Source organism: Gossypium hirsutum, chromosome D11 (assembly GCF_007990345.1).
Source record: "Gossypium hirsutum isolate 1008001.06 chromosome D11, Gossypium_hirsutum_v2.1, whole genome shotgun sequence".
In the NCBI taxonomy this organism is placed as follows: Eukaryota; Viridiplantae; Streptophyta; class Magnoliopsida; order Malvales; family Malvaceae; genus Gossypium; species Gossypium hirsutum.
Window position 1 is genome coordinate 70690505 of NC_053447.1, and position 20139 is coordinate 70710643.

Sequence of the window (20139 nt, forward strand, 5' to 3'; positions counted from 1 at the left end):
TTTGGTCTACGAAATTCAGAAAGATGAGTTCGGGAGCCGGTTACGCACAAGGAAGGATTAGCACCCTCGATACGCCCAAAATTGGTACCTAGTTGATTAATTAGTGTCTTAGTGTCGAAAATTGAAAATTTGGAGAGCTTTTAAAAATGCGATCCTTAAAAGAAAATCTGATACCATGAATTGAAACATAAGATTCTCTTGTTCCGAAGGAATATCACATCCAGCACGTTAGGACACGATACTCTAACCATTGAAACCAAGATCACCTTATAGTTTAATGAAACCATACTTTGAAGCTTTAAGAGGATATTTGGCTATTTAGTCAAACGAGAAATCGAAACCCAGCACGTTAGGGCACGTTTTCTCGAGTTCCCAAACGCGAAATATTGCCTTATTTAGAAAAATTTTCCTTTTGGTGTTTAGTGTCAATACTTGACAAAACAATAACGAATGCGACAAGGTGAGCAAAGTAAAATGAGTAATAACAATGCAGTAGGCAAAATGAAATGACGAGGCGATTACATAAACAAAGCATGCAAATAAATAAATAGAACTAACATTGTAGAAAAAGCACAAGTGTTCATGGATAAATAAGCAAACACCAAATAACAATGATGACAATAAACACAATTATGTAAAATGTATATATGCATGTATAATTTTAAAACCATAAAATAAGAAATATATAAATTACAGAATATGAAAACATAGATAAGTATGTACACATATATGAAATCGGTAAATACTATAAAAAATGTAAATGTGTATTTATATATTTACAAATCATGATAATATAAAATATATGTATGGGAATTATAAAATATGTGAAATATACAAAAAGCATTTTTAAGAGTATAAAATATATAAGTATGTATATGATGTAAAATATGCATAAATATATGTAAGTGTATAAAAATTATGAAGTGTGAAAATATGTTTAAGTAGGTATAAGTACGTATATCTACGTATATATGTAAAAAATATAATATTAAAAGGGGGTATATATATACGTAATATATATAAATACATATATAATATAATGTTAAAATATTCACATAATATACATAATGATAATGTTGAAAACATCTATTAATAATAAATATATACTTATATGTATTAAAGATATATTCATAAATATAAAAACATATACTAATAATCACAATAGTAAAGATAAAAATGTATATGGAACATAATGCGAAAATATATAAATGTTGTGATATCTAAAACATATACATGAAAATGAAAGAAATGTATGACGAATAATGCAAAGATATTTGTATGAGATAATGGGAAACATACGAATAGCACGATATTTACAAGTGTATGCTTAATATAATTATTAAAAAATGATATAAGTAAATGGATACATGAAAATAATGCCATATACACAAAAATACCTATATATATATATGTGATGAAATATGTGAACAAATATTAATAATAATGAATATAATATATGTATATAATAATAGAAACGAAACAAAATATATATATTTAACTATAATACAATAATAATAAAACAACAGTGATAATAATATTGTATATAACAATTAATATTTAAAATTGAATTAAACAGCAAAAATATTATGAAATTTAAGGTAAAAAAAAATAGATGAAAAAGGGATGAGATTGGATTAAAAACCAAATCTCTGGGGCGGATTTTGAAAGAAATTAAAGGAGAATGGTCTTATTAGAACGCGCGTTAAACTATGGGGGATCAAATAAGTAATTTATCCAAACACTTGAAACGACGCCGTTGGAAGGGGGACTAAATCGCAAAGTGTAACGGATTTCGGGGTCAATTTATAAACAACGAATAACTTAATTGCGAAAAATAAAAAATGCGGAAGGGCCAATTGCGCAAATAGCCCTTCCGCTCAAAAACACGCGGATCCTGCCCTGGTGCGGGTCGGGTCGACCCGCCCCACGTCCGAAACGACGTCGTTTTATCATTAAACAGGGGGGGTCAAAACGGTGCGTTTTGACCCCCTATAAAAGTCAAAAAATTTTCAAAAAAATCATTTGTAAGGCTGAGGGAGAAAAAAAAAAGAAAAGGGAGAGAGGAGAGGGGAGCCCGGAGCGATTTCCGGCGAAGGGGGGGTCACCGGACGGCCGCCGGAGGCTCGCCGGCGCCGGCGCCGGCCACCGCACGCGGTGGCCGGAAAGGTAAAATTTTATTTTTTTTTGCTGTTTCCTTTTTATAAACCTATGCTATGTAAAAAAAAATCTAATAGATGAGTTTTTGGAATAAAAAAAAGGACCTTAGATCTCGGCCTTTTCTGTTTTTGGTCTTTCTTACTTCGATCTGCTTTTATTACTTGTATTCTTAAGCAATACTACAATTGAAAAATGAAAGGAAAAACTCCCGAAGAGAGAAAAAAAAGAAAAAAAGATCCCTCTGTTGTTCTTGATTTTGGCTTTTTAAAGCCGATTCATTTCTCTTGTTTTTCGTTTCTGTTTTGTTTATTCTTTGCCCCCATTCCTCGCATGCTGCTTTTGCTGTTGTCTCTGTCTCTGTTGCAGGTCGTGGGCGCGGTGGACGAGGGGGTAAGGGGCCACCATAGTGGAGCAGGGTATGGGCAACGGCGCCAGAAACCTTAGGGTTTCTGGCTTTCCAAAAAATTTGGAGACTTGGGCTTATCGGGCTAGGCTATTTCGGGCTGGTGTTGGTTTGCTGGTATGGGCCCGGGCAAAATGGGCTTGTACAAAGTGTATTCCATTATATAACTTATTTTAATTATGGAAAGGTATTTCTTAATTTTTCTAACCATGTTAGTGACCTGATTGACGATGACACTAACTTAATAAAACGTTTAATAAATAATATAAATATACAATCGATCGAGATAATAATTGTGCATATTAAAATAAAAATGCATAAAATACATCAAAATATTTATAAATAGCTAATCTAAACCCATTTTAAGTTTGTCCATTTTATTTTCTAAAAAATATATTTATATAATTTAATATTTAATAATTTTATATATTTTTATTAAAATATTATATAGAATCATCTTTAATATTTTATATACTACTATAGATTTAATTTTCATATGTTATAAATTACAAAATTTATAAAAATAACATAATCTAAAACATTACAAATTAAAAAAAAAAAGATTTGACTGAGTCTTGAATGTTTAAGCTCGAGCTTGTCCCATATTTTAAATGGGCCCATTTTTTTGCTCAAATTTATTTTTCGAGCATAACATTTTTGTCTAAACCCTTTCAAAATTTGAATGAGCCTTCAAGCTTAGGCAGTAACCCAACACATGAACAAGTCTAGGGCCAGAGCCTTTGCGCAGAGGCGAATTTAGGGGGGGCTGTCAGGGGTCCCGGCCCCCTTAAAATGTAAAATTACTATTTAGGCCCTCAAATTTTTTTTAAAAAATTTTAAATTAGTAAATGTAAAATTATACTTCTGCCCCCCAAAAATTATAAAAATTCAATTCAATCCTTTAAAAATTATAAAGATATAGACTATAAAAAATTAAAATTTCATTCGACTCCCTTAAAAATTTGTCCTGACTTCGCCCCTGCCCTTTCTAGTGTTGCCCATAGGTCGTAGACCACCGAAGCCATTCAAATAGAATTCTCACATGATTCTCCATGCACTTGAATTTAACTAAATAATAATCATTTTATTGAGTATTAGAGGCAAAACTCGAGGGAAGGTAGAGGGAAGTAGTGACCTTGACCCCCTTAAACTATGGGGTATAACATTAATTTTAATGCCTTTTTTAATTATGAAGTATTCAATTTAAGCCATTCTTAAACGAATTTTTTAGCTTTGGCCTTCTAATTATTTAAACTTCTATTTTAACCCCAATAATGAATTGATGATTTCATCCTTGCTTATGCCTTATATTTATGGGAGTAATAACATGCTACAATTTGATTCGGATTACGAAGCACTCACCCTCTACGAAAACTGAGTAAATCTCTCGATAAAAATAAAAAGATAAAACCCCAACTAAAAATAATATCGAAACTTTTTCAAAGTGGGACCTTCAATAAATCCAAACAAGGGAGATAATTATTAAAATAGAATTGAAATTTGAAACCCGACCCAAGTTCCATCAATCTTTTCGGGTCGGCAAATTCAATTATTGATCTTAGGTGATAAAACCATTTCCAAAGTTATGGTATGGAATGGGCCGAAGTCGATAGGTGTCCCCACAAATAATTCACGCATATGACTTTGATTAACCTAGAACTTCTCCATGGGCTCAACCATTTATTTCCCTTAGTCAGCCCCTAATATTTACTGATTTTATCATTTTGGTCCTCTTAACTTTTAAATTTTAATTAAACTTTTCTTTTTGGACAAAAAAAAGTTAACTAAATTGTTAAATTTTGAATAGCATTGAAGTAGCAACCCGTGTGGCAATGTAATTTATTGCTAACATGATTCTTTTTTATGATTTTTTTGAATTTTTACGAATTACATGTGGATTGTAACACAAGTTGCAGCATCAATACTGTTAAAATTTTAATTGTCCAATCAATTTTTTCATATAAAATAATAATTTAACTAAAATTTAGAGGTTTTGGGCCAAAGTGATCTAAAAGAAGAATAAGCCCCGAAATGGCAAAAAAAAAAGATAAATACTAAAGGCTAAATTTATCATTCTGCTTATTTTAATTTTGAGCAGATTTAATTTGATTCAAGTTTAAATTAAATAATAAATATATTAAATTTAATCATAAAATATATGGGCATAATGACTCAGGGTGTGTTTGATAAACTGAAAAAATAAGTATTGAATTTTTTTTTATAAATTCTTCAAGTGTTTAATTTATATTAAAAATTATTTTGTAAGATAATAAATATAAGCATTGAATTTAATTATGTTAATTGATAAAAGTAAATATTGATTTTTAAAAGATTAATGATTTTTTAATTTTAATCTTATTAACATAATATTTTATATTATTTTGGATAGTTTTGTATGAAAGACAAATATAGTATTTTGAATATTAATTTTTTTAATATTATTTGTTTTTAATAAGATAAAATTAATTTAATATTTTCACTTTTTTTTTGATTTTTTATATTAATTAAAGAATTAAAATGATTATCAAGCACATTTAAAATATTAAATGTCGAAAATTTTCATTTTCAGTGAAAAGAAAATTTTCAATGACTTATCAAATACACCCTTAGTTGACCTCCAACTTTACAAAATAAAAATAAAAAAGTCATTTTAGCCTTCTATTTAATTTTAGCCTCTTTTAATCATTGAACTTGCATTGTTTGTCAAATCATCTCGAAATGGATGGAAAGTTTAACATATGTTAACTTTGCTAACGTGACATATACGTGGATGCCACTTCAACAATTAATTAATTTTTTAAAATTAAAAAAATTATAAAAGTATATTTTTTTAAAAATTAGAACACTGAAATATCTAAAATGACCCAAAAGTAGCAAGGGCTTTAATTTAGGCTTTGGGTTCGCATTTCAGTGATTTAATAATATTGCCCCCAACAATTCAAAATTTTTATTTAAGTTATACAATCAAGGCTGCCTAGTAGCACGAGTTAGGTTTTCTCTGTCTGCCTTGTTTCATAAGTTTCAGTTTTGGGTTTTTTATTTGCTAAGGTTTTGTCGTTTGTGGGTCTGTTGGTTTTTAGGCTTGTGGGTGCGTCATGGAAAGTCTCAATACCATGGACGAAGATTTGGCCAACCTTAACATTATGGATGAAGAGGAAAATTCCATGGTGTTGGTAGGGGACGATATCGCTGTTGATTCAAGATATGGGTTGTGCTTGGTAGGGCAAGTTTTCACGGATAGTATTGTGAATTTTCCATCTTTAAAAAATACTCTAGCTGATTTCTGGCATCCACTGAGAGGGGTGTCTATCACAGAGAATGAAGACAAGAGTATTGTGTTTCATTTTTATAGCGAGATTGATTTGAAGCGAGTTATGGATAGTATGTCATGGTTTTTCAACCGACACCTTATTGTGTTCCATAGACTGATAAAAGGTGAGGAACCAATTACAGTTCCTCTTTGGACTTTGGTTTTTTTGGTGCAGATCCACAATTTACCGATTTGATTTATAACAGAAGGGATGGCGCAACAGTTCAGGGACTTTATTGGGGAATTATTGGAGTATGATGCATTGTTGGTGACGAGGGGGTAAGAAGTTTATGCGGATTAGAGTTGTAATTGATATTCGACTCCCCCTTAAAAGGAAGAAACAAATCGGTATTGGGCAAAATAAATTCATATATGCGTTGTTTCAATATGAAAAATTGTCGCTGTTTTATTTTTATGTGGTCGTCTCGGTCATGGAGAGAGTTTGTCTGGTTCGAAAAACATTAGGGAATCAATAAGTGGATTTTGGTTGGGATCTGTCATTGAGGGCTGCGCCAAGGAGGGGAGGGCAGTTGGTGAGTAAATGGTTGAGGGAGGAATCAAAGAATGTTAGGTGGGCAAGTATAGAAATCAATGGAAAGAGTAAGGAAAGGAGATTTGGTGCGGATGTAACTAATAGAAGTGAACATAGAGGAAGAACGGATTTGATGAGGGTTGAAAATAGATATTAGGGTTGAAAATAGGATGGGGAAGCTTGAAGAAATGGGAGATAGATCAGAGTTGGAAGATATACTTGTGAAATTTGTTGACGGGAAGAAGAGGCAGAGGTTTAATTCAGAAGTGGGTAGTTCAGATAACAATAGGGGTTATTAAAGTTGGCAATGGAAAATGAAATATTGGCAGCCACTAACAAGCTAACCAACCGGGCGTAATGAAAATCTTCAATTGGAATTTTCATGGCTTGGGGCAACCATGGACAATCAGACATCTCAAAAACAAGTCGAGACACTTTCGACCTCAAAATTTGTTTTTTATGGAAACGAAGGTTACTAGTAAGCAGATAGAGACAATTAGACAGCAGTATGGGTTTGAGCATGGAATTGATGTCGACACGAAAATGACGAGAGAGGGCTTATCGTTAGGGTGGAGGGAGGGGTTGAATTTATCTTTAAAAAGTTTTTCGAAGTCACATATTGATATGGAGGTGGATGGAGGAAATGAGATGGTAGTATGGAGATTCATGGGCTTTTATGGAGCGCCTATGGGGCATGTTAGAGAGGAGTCATGGGATTTATTAAGGTATCTGAAGCATGGGAACAATAAGCCATGGTTGATTCTAGGAGATTTTAATGAAATCTTATTTTCTTTTGAAAAATAAGGGGGTAGAATTCGTGAGGAAAGACAGATAGTTACTTTTAGGGAAGTACTAGAAGATTATGAGATGAATGATTTAGGCTTTTCTGGGCAATAGTACACATGAGAGAGAGGTAGATTGGTCGGAAATAATATTAGGGAAAGACTAGACAGAGGGGTAGGTAATCCAGAGTGGTGAGATCTTTTTCTAGGGTATTTGGTGAGCCACTTACAATATAGTTTTTCAAATCATTGTTCGGTGGTTGTAGATACAAATGGGGATGGGAGCTTGCGATTTGGGGAGCAACAATGGCAATTTCGTTTCAATACCAATTGGATATTGGATACAAGTTTTGAGGAGTGAGTTAAACATGGGTGGAATTTGAATGAACAGGATATTTTGGTCAAGTTGAAGGAGTTTGGGATGAGTTTGAGCAATTGGGCAAAAAAGAAAAAATGATTAGGGGAACATCGAACAACAAAATTAAATTCTAGACTATTTGATTTGAGTGCTGATGAGATTAGTGATGTGGTTTTGGAGGAGATTACAGAGGTCAAATTGGAGTTGAATTTCGAAGCTGATAAGGAGGAACTATTTTGGAAACAAAGGGCGAGAATCAATTGGCTTCTAATGGGGGATACAAATACGGTATTCTTTCATAAGAGTGTTTCTTATCGTAAGAAAAAACAACATGATTAAGGGGCTGGAGAGTGTTTCTGGGAATTGGGTTAATTGTTTTGACGAGATATCTAAAATTGCTACAGGTTATTTTAAAGATTTGTTTTCGTCAAAAGAGGTCAGCAACTGTGATAGATTACTCTCAACAATTTCACCATGTATACGAAAGATCTTAGTGAGGAATTAATGGTGGAATTTAAAACAGAAGAGGTTGTTGAGGCAATAAAAACTATAGCTCCTCCTAAGACATCGGGCAAGGATGGCTTTCCTGTAATATTTTTTTAAAAGTATTGGCATATAGTAGGGGATGAAGTTACTAGGTATTGTTTGGATGCGCTAAATGGTCGAAGGAACATAGAAGAGGTGAACCATACAAATATTGTTCTTATCCCTAAGGTGAATTTGCTGAAGTCTATGAGTCAATTTTGACCTATTAGTCTTTATAATATGATTTAAAAAATTATCTCGAAAGTGTTAGTCAACTGATTTTGCCAAGTGCTTAACTATTGTATAGATGATACCCAAGGGGCGTTCGTACCAGGAAGGCAAATCACAGACAATATTTTTATGGTATATGAAATTTCGCACTCGTTCAAGAGAAGAAGAGGGACTTCAAATAGAGGCTTTGCTTTAAAACTCAAAATGAGCAAAGCGTATGACAGGGTCGAGTGGTGTTTTTTTTGAGAAAATGATGCAAAGAATGGGTTTTTTTGAGGAGTGGATTTCACTTATAATAAGGTGTAGAGCTATTGTATTGTATACAGTAGTGATTAATAGAACACATGGGGAAGAGTTTCGGCCTACAAGAGGTTTGAGGCAAGGAGATCCCCTAGGCCCGTATTTGTTCTTAATTTCTGCTAAGGATTCTTACGATTACTTAACATGGCTAGGAAGGAGGGGAGGCTCTTTGGGGCAAGGGTGGGAAGAAGTGGTATTTTGGAGACACATTTATTTTTTGCTGATGATAATGTGTTGCTTGGAGAGGCATCTACTGATGGTGTAAATATTATGAAAAGGATGATCAATGAATATGAAGCGGTGTCGGGACAATTGGTCAACTTCGACAAGTCCCTAATCTATTTCAGTTGTAATGTTGAACAAGAAATACAGGAACAAGTGGGGAGAATATTGTGAGTGTAGATTTCTAATAATCTAGAGAGGTATTTGGGATTGCCAACTATGGTTGGACGTAGGAAAAAGCATGCTTTTGTTGGATTTAAAGAACGATTTGTTAAGTTGATGAATAACTGGAGTGTGCGCTATTTACTAGGTATTGTTAGGATGCGCTAAATGGTCGAAGGAACATAGAGGAGGTGAACCATACAAATATTGTTCTTATCCCTAAGGTGAATTTGCTGAAGTCTATGAGTCAGTTTCGACCTATTAGTCTTTGTAATAAGATTTATAAAATTATCTCGAAAGTGTTAGTCAACTGATTTTCTCAAGTGCTTAACTATTGTATAGATGATACCCAAGGGGCGTCCGTACAAGGAAGGCAAATCACAGACAATATTTTTGTGGTATATGAAATCTCGCACTCGTTCAAGAGAAGAAGAGGGACTTCAAATAGAGGCTTTGCTTTAAAACTCGATATGAGCAAAGCGTATGACAGGGTCGAGTGGTTTTTTTGGAGAAAATGATGCAAAAATGGGTTTTTGTGAGGAGTGGATTTCACTTATAATGAGGTGTATAGCTAGTGTATTGTATACAGTAGTGATTAATGGAACACATGGGGAAGAGTTTCGGCCTACAAGAGGTTTGAGGCAAGGAGATCCCCTAGGCCCGTATTTGTTCCTAATTTCTGCCAAGGATTCTCACGATTACTTGACATGGCTAGGAAGGAGGGGAGGCTCTTTGGGGCAAGGGAGGGAAGAAGTGGTATTTTGGTGACACATTTGTTTTTTGCTGATGATAGTGTGTTGCTTGGAGAGGTATCTACTGACGGTGCAAATATTATGAAAATGATGATCAATGAGTATGAAGGCAGTTTCGGGACAATTGGTCAACTTCGACAAGTCCCTAATCTATTTCAGTTGTAATGTTGAATAAGAAATACAGGAACATGTGGGGAGAATATTGTGAGTGCAGATTTCTAATAATCTAGAGAGGTATTTGGGATTGCCAACTATGGTTGGATGTAGGAAAAAACATGCTTTTGTTGGAATTAAAGAACTCTTTGTTAAGTTGATGAATAACTGGAGTGTGCGCTATTTATCACCTGGGGATAGTGAGGTATTTTTAAATTCTGTTTTACAAGCTATACCGACCTACGCGATGTAATATTTTAAGCTGCCAGTTTGTTTTTATCGTGAACTCGAGAACATAATGTGCAAGTTTTGGTGGCGTAGCTCCAAAACCAACAAATGCATTATTCATTGGTGAAAGTGGAGTGATATGTGTATCCCCAAAGCGAAGGGAGGGCTAGGTTTTAAAGAGTTATCAACGTTTAATATGGCCCTGTTGACGAAGTAAGGGTGGAAAATTATTACGCAGCCTAATTGTTTGTTTGCACGCATCATGAAAGCAAAATACTTCCCAAAATGGGGTCTTTATGAGTGTAGGATTAGGTTCTTACCCTTTGTATGCCTGGCGAAGTATTTGGGGAGCTAAAGGACTCATTGAGGAGGGGGTTGGATGGAAAATCGGAGACAACAATGCAGTAAATATTTGGAATGATACATGGTTTTCGGGGCCCGGAAATGGCAGGGTACAATGTCAGCATATTGGTATCTGGTATTCTAAGGTGTCAAATTTAATTGAAAAGGAATCTATTACCTAAAAGCAAGATACTATTCGTTCATTATTTGGAGAGGAGCAGCTGAAGAGAATCCTCTTAATCCCGTTGGCGAGTAGTAAACCACAAGATGCGCTAATATGGAGAGGTGACAATACAGGGACTTATACTGTCAAAAATGGTTATAAGTGGCTAATTAAAGTGGAGGGATCTAGAATACAAAATGAATTTCTATCTCAGTTCTTTACAAAAATGTGGGCTCTTAAGGTGCCAAGCAAGATCCATATACATATGTGGAGGGTTGCTAATGATTTTGTGCCTACACTACATAATCTGAGGGCCCGTAAGTTGGTGGTAAACATGCTTTGTCCAGTATGCCGAGTAGTAGAGGAAACGGTGAACCACCTTTTTAGGGATTGCATCTTTACTCAATAGGTATTGCGGGAGTTAGGGTGGTTAATTCAACATCCAACAAATAATCTAATTAAAAAAAGTGGTTAGCATTAGAGTTTGAGAACCATAGTAATGAATCATGCAAAATCAAAGCTAATTCTTTTTGCGCTATTTGGTACAATCACAACAGAATTTACCATGAAGGGACAAGGGAGCAAGTACATGAAATTGTGGGATTTATCAATGCATATTGTTCAGAAATAGCGCATATGGGTGAGATTTTGAAGAACATGCACGAGACTAACAATTATGTGTACTATCTGTTGATAATGTTATAAAAATTAATTTTGATGCTTTGTTTAATCAGCATTCTCGAAAATCATGTTCAGGAGTCATTGCGCGGAATAAGGAATGATTGGTGATAGCATCGTGTACTTACCCATGAGAGAATATTTCAGATCCGATTATGGCCGAAGCGAGGGCGTGTTTGCAGGCTATTACTAAGGTAGAGGAAATGGGCTTTCAAGATATATGTGTTGAGGGAGACGCGGTAACTGTAATCCGAAAACTAAACTCTGCAGAAGAAGCAAAATCATGTATTAGCAGTGTGATTCAAGAAATCAATGGGAGAACCCCAATTTTAGAAGATTGTGTTTCAAATACGTACCAAGGGAAATCAGTAAAGCGGAACATGGGATGGCATTGAAAGGGTGGAGATATGAAGATCCCCCAATACTGGATGAAAGATGTACCACGTGCGATGGAAAGACTGGTGAACCGCGATAGGAAAAGCGGCAATGGTGGTGGATAATTAGAATAGTTGAGTCCGGACTATGTGACGTTTGGTCTGTTCGATGAACTCGTGGATTTTGATAGAGACTGTAGCTTGAAAAGTTAGATTTTGGTTGGTAATTGGTCTCTTGAGTGGCTGATGCACAAAAGAAGTTGATTAAAATGCTAGAAAAGAATGGGACTCCAGGCCTGGTTTTTTTTCTTTCTTCTTTGTTCAGATTGAGTCTGTTTGTTTCCTTTTCCAAGTTTTTTTTTTTTTTGTGCTTTCCTTTACTCTCTATTTATGTTTTTGCGAGTTTCAAAACACCGTTCTAGTGACCAATTAAATAATGACAACTGTAGGGTCAATTGTTTTAAGGTTCGTAACCGATTTACTTTCTTTCTTCAATAATATCATCAGTCGGCATTCAAAAAATAATAATTAAAAGAGACAAAAATCAAATATTTGATTAAAATAGTTTTTCTTTTAAATTGAAAGGCCAAATAAATCATTTTGTCTAATCAGAACTTCATTATAAGTTTTTATCATATCTGCTCTTTTTTATAGAATGCCTATAATTATCTATAACTTCCCAATTTGGATAAATAAGATTCATGCTCTACTTTTTATTACCGGTTATCATGAATTTGAACAGACATTAGATATACTTAATGTAAAATCATTAGCAGCAGAAAAATAACTTTCTTTATTAACATTGACAGAAGATTAACAGGAAAATATCGATTTCAAGGATCGAGTCAAAATTTTAAAGTTTTTATTCAATATAGTTATAACTAATCCCAACAATCAAACAATTAGAAAAGAAAAATCTATTGAAATAAAAGCAATAAGTAAAAACAATTCATCGATGATCATACAAACTTTTAAATAGAAAAATAATGCATTTCGACACGCTTAAATTTACGTTCCCTTCCACTAATAACAACACCAAAATTAATCAACCTAAAACCAAACTTACACGTAAGCAAATCTAACCAAAGCTACGCCACAAATATATATATATTTTTCTTTTATGGATAGGAATTTAACGGCTACCTTTGGTTTTACCATATTTAACCACCGACAATACATAAAGCAGTTACATTTACCAAAGTTAAAAACACACATAAGAATCTAATCATTAGATTTGACTTTTGTCAAATCATTAGGAAAAAAAATGGCACCCCTTTCCCAAATCAAATCAATGGCTAATATTGAAATTAAATATAATTAAATTGGTTTAACGGTAAAGATATCAATTAAAAAAATTAAATAAAGTAATTATTTAATTTTTATTCATTACATAGTATCGATTATATTAATTATTTATTTTAATTTAATTTAATATTTAATAAATGCATTATACAAAAAGAATTAAAATAAAAAAAATAAAAGATTATGGTATTAAAGAATCATAAAAGTTGTTTTATTTATCTTTACTTCTTTACTCTTTACCCACTCCCAAGTAAAGCTTCGACTTATTTATTCTTCAAGAAAGCTTAATCTTTCTATTAAATTATTAACAATATAATTATGCGTAATATATAAAAGAGAAGTCTCAATATATAAAATCCGAATTAAATACTAAATATTATATATAATTTTTTGTCCGTATTATATTAGACAAAAAAATTAATATTTCAAGTTCTACCATGTTTATTAATTAATAAATTAGTTTTTTTCCCTTTTTTTCTTACAAAAATAACAATATATGTATTTATATATACCTAAAAATGAAAAGAATATTATAAGTAGAAAATTTTAGTAAATATTAATTTTTGAATGATTATTTAAAGATAATAAAATTAAATCAAAATTAGAAAAAGAAAAGAAAAAAAGTAGCAATGATTTGTTATAATTTTATTCTGTCTTGGCATGCACATGGTCCCTTTGATGTTCAATTATGACACTTACACAAACTTTTATTTTATTTATAAATGATTAATTATTAATTATGTAATAAAAACAAATCTTAATTAAAAGATTAATTATCTACATGGAGTAAGCAAGCAATAATCCCTAACCTTCATAATCATTAATAAATAACTTTAAAACATAAGGCATAATATAAATTTACCTTTGCCCCACTGGCTTTAATATTATTTTGATTTTCAAAATTTAAAAATTAGTTAAATTATTAAAATTTTATTAACTAGCAATCCATATTTACTTTGTATAAAAATTTAATATATATATTTTCAAATAAAATATGCTCTAAGTAAGGTGTTTTGAATCGAACCGGTGGTTGAACGTATCAAACCATTAGTTCGTACGGTTCTGCTAAATAAACCAAAAAATCATATAGTTGTTTTTAGTCTACTTCATTCGGTTTGTACCATTTCGTGAGTCAACCGGTTTGATACCTCTCTCCCAATGGTGGAGCTAGAGGGGTTGGTTGGGCACCGCTCTCTTGCCCCCGGAAAGTTTATGTTTTGTCCTTTTATAATTAATAAAATTTTAAATTAGTAATTATAAAATTGTATTTTGACCTTCAAAAAATGATAAAATTTTGATTTAATCATTTAATATTAATAAAGATATAGACTATTAAAATGATAAAATTACATTTTTACAATCGTAAAAATGTACAACTTAATTTCAACCATACAAAAAAAATTTCATACTTTGCCCCTGTTCTCTTCAAGCCAAGATCCCAATCAATTCTCGGTCTGACCAACCGACCCGGTTTGATTCAAACAACAATGACTCTAAGTCTCTACACTTTTTACAATTAGAATTCAGTCCTCTTGATTTTATTTTTAAATTTTTAATTACTCTATTTTTTGGATTTATAAAATTAGTTTTTAAATTATACATAACCACATAATATTTTAATTGAAAAATTAACGATATTAACTATTAACTAATTAATAACATTATAAAAAAATAAAAAAAATGGTGAATAAAAACTAAAATATAATAATTAAATCTAAAATTTAGACATAGGATGATAATTAAAAATTAATTATTTTTATAAAATGAAAAAAAAGCATATAAATGTGTGCCATGTACCGGATGATGTAAGTATAAAGATATGAAAATTTACAATATGTTTTGTAATGTTTTATTTTTCCTTTAATATAATATTGTAATGTTTTATAGTGATGTTTATTAAAGTTTGTTGTTAATTTATAATTTTTTTAAAATTTAGCCATTTCGAGGTAATTTTCATTAAAATTTACTTAACTAAATTCATAATAATTTACTTTTAGAAGTGTTTAAAGATTGAATTAGATTTGTTCATGAGTCGGGTTTTGATAAAATTTTAGGCTCGTTTGATAGGTTCGAGTCCAACTTGAAAAATAGATCTAAATTTTTACTCAAACCCAATCTAGATAAAAATGCTAAAATCTAGACTCGGCCCACCCGCGTTAAAATTTTTTACATAATTTTTTAAAATTTATAATACATCAAAAATACTAAAAGCATTAAAATAAATATTTCTCAACAAATTCAAAATAAATTTTAAAAAAATATTTATACTTAAATAACACTAATATATGTGCAACTTAACAAGCAAATACCTCTAAAATAGTAGTAACATATTTTTTTTTTTTTTACAAATTAGGGTCGGGCCTGGGGCAGAAAACCCTTACTTGAGGCTCGATCCATATTCTAAACAGTTTTTATTTTTTTACCCAAATCCATTTCTCGAGCCTATTTTCTGTCCGAATTCTCTTACTTTTCAAGTGAATCTTCATTAGTTTAGAAATACCTAATTTTTTGTTTACTTAAATATTTTCATCTAAATTTTCTCAAAATTGAGACCCACATTTTGAAAATGCGTAGTACTATGATTGGTGAAGACAAAAGTTTGACTCAAAAAATCTCAAAGTGTATGTGAACCGTCGACGTATTTTAAGCAATATAATTTTATATTAGTTTTCATATTGTATACATTATTTTATGCAATATGAAAACATACATAGAAATAATATTCCGTTCGAAAAAAAAAGCAAGCGCCAGCAGATGTTGATTGGGAAATGAATTGTCTACACATCCACATGCCAACAAATATTATTTATTTTTCTCTATTTGTCAACACCTATATATCAACCCATGCCCAATTAATTTGTTAGCTTTCACAGTAAATAAAATTAAAATTAAAAATTTACTCGCAAGTGATTAAATAAAATGGTAAGACATATTATATTTTCAAGAGACGACCAAATGATGTTGTTGAAAGAGACAGCTATGATCAATTAAAAAAATTAAAAATAAAATGTTGATGAATTTGAAAACTTTATTTGTTTTGTAATATTGTTGCTTTTAGGTTTGTAGATTTAATTTAAATTTATTAATAAAAATAGTAATTGGATTTCGAAATTTAATTAGACTAATTTATACAATTTATAATAATATTTAGGAAATCTTTATTAATTTTTAGTCCTTATGTTTGTGTAAAATTAGAGATGTAATCTCTATATTTTCTGATTAAAAAGTTTAGTACAATAATTTATTGTGTGAGTATTTTATGTCAAAAATTACCATAAAGAAACCCATACAATTATACAACTTCACAAGCATATAGGCAGCACCAAAGGTACAAGGAGGAGTTTTGACAGCTCATTGAATTGGTAAAATTTCTTTTTAAACCCTTAAAATGTATAAAATTGTAATTAATAAAATGATAAAAGTTATGTTTTGACCCCTTATTTTACATTTTAATTTCGGTCCCTTGGTACAATTTTTTTAGTTTTGCCCTTGGAAGCAAATAATCATTACCAAATTTTAACTAAAAAAAGGCTAACAATGCCAACAATTAAATTATTTTTAAATAATCAATTACAAAGTAAACATATTTAATAGTAAACAATTAAATTAAAAATTTAAATAAAAGGGTTTATTTAAAAAAATTCAGCACAAAAAATAATGCTTTTTAACAAGGATTCGGGTCACAAACTCTAACCATTTATAATTTTACTCAAGCTAGAAGAGAGTTGACCCTCAAAACGGATAAAATTATTTTAGGATTTTCTTAAAAACGATAAAAATAGAAGTTAATACAGAAATAAAATTTCATTTTGATCCCTAAATATTTATAATTTACTTTTTGAATTTACCCCTATCTGTACATGGTAAAAACATTCAAAACAAAATAAATTAGGTGTATAATATTTTTCTTATCTTCCAAGTGAAACTTCTTTGTAAAATACAAAAATGGAAAAAGACATAATAAAAATGGGAAAATTAATGATAAATAAAATGAGATCTAAGACCTAACAATCTCATGCATAATATAATATATATAGAGAGAGATCTAGTGCTTATAGATAGTATTTGATTAGTTAAGAGCTATGATTCTTAGAAGAAAAAATTATATGAAAAACTGTGTCGGTATTATCTTCACTTGACCCTTGCTTTTCCATTTTGATTCGCCGAACAATCCAAGAATTTAACACCCACAAGGCCAGAACAATCGCCGATTACCGCCGTAGCCGACACCCAAAATGAGGAAGGAAGCGGCGCCCTCCTCCGTCCCTTCCGCCGCCGCAGGCACCACCACTTTGGGGAAGCTATTCATTTGCTTTGAAACCAAAACATTAGTTACCACATTGCTGGCACTTACTTTAGTTATGTTCTTATGGAACTTACCTCCTTACTACCAAAACCTCCTCTCCACCACCCGTCCTTGCTCCGTTCCGATAACCTCCGTTTCCGTCAGCGCTTCCGCCGCATCCGTCACCGCCAGTTTGATCTCCACCAATGTCTCAATGCCATACAAGGCGAATCCGGTAGCAAAGAAGTACAACACGGCGACACGACCTAAACCCAAGGACCCAAACAAGCGGGTTTTCGAGTCGTACGGGAACGCGGCGGCTTTGTTTGTACAGATGGGTGCTTACAGAGGCGGACCGACGACGTTCGCGGTGGTGGGATTAGCTTCCAAGCCAATCCATGTTTACGGCAAGCCATGGTTCAAATGTGAATGGATCTCTAACAACGGTTCATCTTACAGAGCTAAAGCTTATAAAATGCTCCCCGATTGGGGCTACGGCCGTGTCTACACCGTCGTGGTGGTCAATTGTACTTTCCCTTTCAACCCCAACCAAGACAACAATGGCGGAAAGTTAATGGTGAACGCTTATTACGGTGAATCCCAAAGAAAATACGAGAAGTTCATGGCGTTAGAAGAATCCCCTGGATCTTACAACGAATCAAAATTCAACCCACCCTATCAATACGAGTATTTATACTGTGGTTCATCTTTGTACGGTAATCTCAGTGCCGATAGGATCCGTGAATGGATGGCTTACCATGCTTGGTTCTTCGGACCAAGTTCCCATTTCGTCTTTCACGACGCCGGTGGGGTTTCACCGGAAGTTATGGCGGTGCTAGGGCCTTGGGTTAAAGCCGGGAGAGTTACGGTTCAAGATATACGAGACCAAGCTGAATACGATGGGTATTATTATAACCAGTTCTTAGTGGTGAATGATTGTTTGCATCGGTACCGATATGCTGCTAATTGGACTTTCTTCTTCGATGTCGATGAGTATATATATTTGCCTCATGGGAATACATTGGAATCGGTGTTGAATGAGTTCTCTGGTTATACTCAGTTCACGATTCAGCAAAATCCAATGTCTAGTATGCTCTGTTTGAATGGTTCATCTCAGGAATATTCGAGGTAAATTTTACTAAATTTTTGAATCGATTTTGGTTTTCAATTTCTGGGTTTCGATATAATTGATTAGATCTAAAAAGGGTTACTTGCATTTAATTGAAAAAGAAATCAAATTGATTTGCAGATTGGATTGAATTTGCATACACGGTTCATAGTTACAGAGATTATAAAAAGAAAGTGGGTTAATTCCTAGAAATATACTCAAATTACTGTCTAGCTTTTCAATTGAGTTCTTAAACTTTAATTCTCAAAGTATTGGTCAGTCTAATAGTTTCAAATTTGGGGTCAGATCAATTTGTAAACACTTGTACACATTTAAGACTTTTTTTTCCTTTTACACGTTACATTCATGTTGTTCATACATAGTAAGTACTTACGTGTTTATCGAATGATCCATATATTTTAAATATGCTTCATGTTAGACTTAAGTTGATATTTAACATCTAAGTTAATGATTAGGATTGTAGAAAAACTTTGATACTATACCCGATACTTTGAATTCCCGGTTAAAATGTTTTGAAGTTCGAGATCAATTTCAATATCGGTTTAGAATTAAGGGTCGTAATTTGAAGTTTGGTACCAATTTAAATTTTAAGTTTTCAAATTTGAGCTAACATTTAACTTCAAAAGTTGATATTTTGAAGTTCGAGACCAGTGTTAGAATTAATTTAAAAATTAGGTGATAGTTCGAGGATGTCCATTGAAATTAACCTTAAAAACTTTGCATGTGATTAGGTGATTTATTCTTTACACGTGATTAGTTTGATCTTATTCATTCATATGCTTTATACCAGGCAATGGGGATTTGAAAAACTACTCTTCAGAGAATCAAGAACCAAGATCCGTCGCGACCGGAAATACGCGATCCAAGCCAAAAACGCCTTCGCGACGGGGGTGCACATGTCGGAGAACATAGTCGGGAAATCATTACACAAAACCGAGACAAAAATCCACTACTACCACTACCACAACACCATCACACAACACCAAGAACTATGCCGAGAATACCTCCCGTCAACCGCCGTCAAACAAGTCACATGGTTCAACAAGTTACCGTATGTCTACGACGACAACATGAAGAAATTAGCCAACACCATCAAACAATTCGAGCTCGAAACCATCGGAAAACAACCCCAACCTGAACCACATTGATGAACCATCTTCGTCCTTTAAAATGGCCAACCAGATTGCAGGGGTCTATAAATTAAAACCAAGTACTTATTTTTTGTTGCTTGAACTTTACTCTTCTTCATTGAACCCAACATGGTGTCTTTTGATGCCAACGGTGATGGAAAAGAGGGGTTGATATTGCTTTTGGTATGGCTGTAAAGGTAAGTACTTTACTTTTGTATCATTCCCCATGGAGCCTTTTTTCTTTTTATGATTATTAATTTATTTTTGATTCTATATATCTATGGTGGGAATACTTGTAAAATTTGTTTCTTTACATTTATTTATTTAATTTTTTATGTTTTTTTTCTTCTTTTTTTTGCTTTATGGATTCATTATAGTGGTATAAATTTATAGCATTTGATATTTTATTTGGTTTTAGTTGGACTAATTGAATATAGTGTAGCTTTATATATTATATACATTGAGTAAAGATGAAGATAATGTATATTATATTATGTTATATCGTGTGGAGAATTGATTGTAAATGTGAAAATTCGAGTTCCGATAAATATATCATTTGATATCTGAGTTTAATTTTATCTTTAAGATTAATTTTGATGTTAAATTTAGCTATTTGAAATG

The 20139-nt window shown here is 32.3% G+C and overlaps 1 protein-coding gene and 1 long non-coding RNA gene across 2 annotated transcripts; one reads left to right on the forward strand and one right to left on the reverse strand.

The window, feature by feature from the left end:
• Nucleotides 1-10818: 10818 nt before the first annotated feature.
• On the reverse strand, nt 10819-12270 carry LOC107925725 (uncharacterized). Its single transcript, XR_001692047.2, has 2 exons — nt 11655-12270; nt 10819-11562 (listed from the first exon to the last, which is right to left on the reverse strand). It is a non-coding gene; the product is annotated as an uncharacterized lncRNA (long non-coding RNA).
• A 4685-nt stretch (nt 12271-16955) lies between these two features.
• On the forward strand, nt 16956-19852 carry LOC107925894 (galactan beta-1,4-galactosyltransferase GALS1). Its single transcript, XM_016856630.2, has 2 exons — nt 16956-18387; nt 19179-19852. The coding sequence occupies exons 1-2, from the start codon at nt 17210-17212 to the stop codon at nt 19534-19536; spliced, it is 1536 nt and encodes a 511-aa protein (XP_016712119.2). The 5' UTR covers nt 16956-17209; the 3' UTR covers nt 19537-19852.
• The last annotated feature ends 287 nt before the right edge of the window (nt 19853-20139 follow it).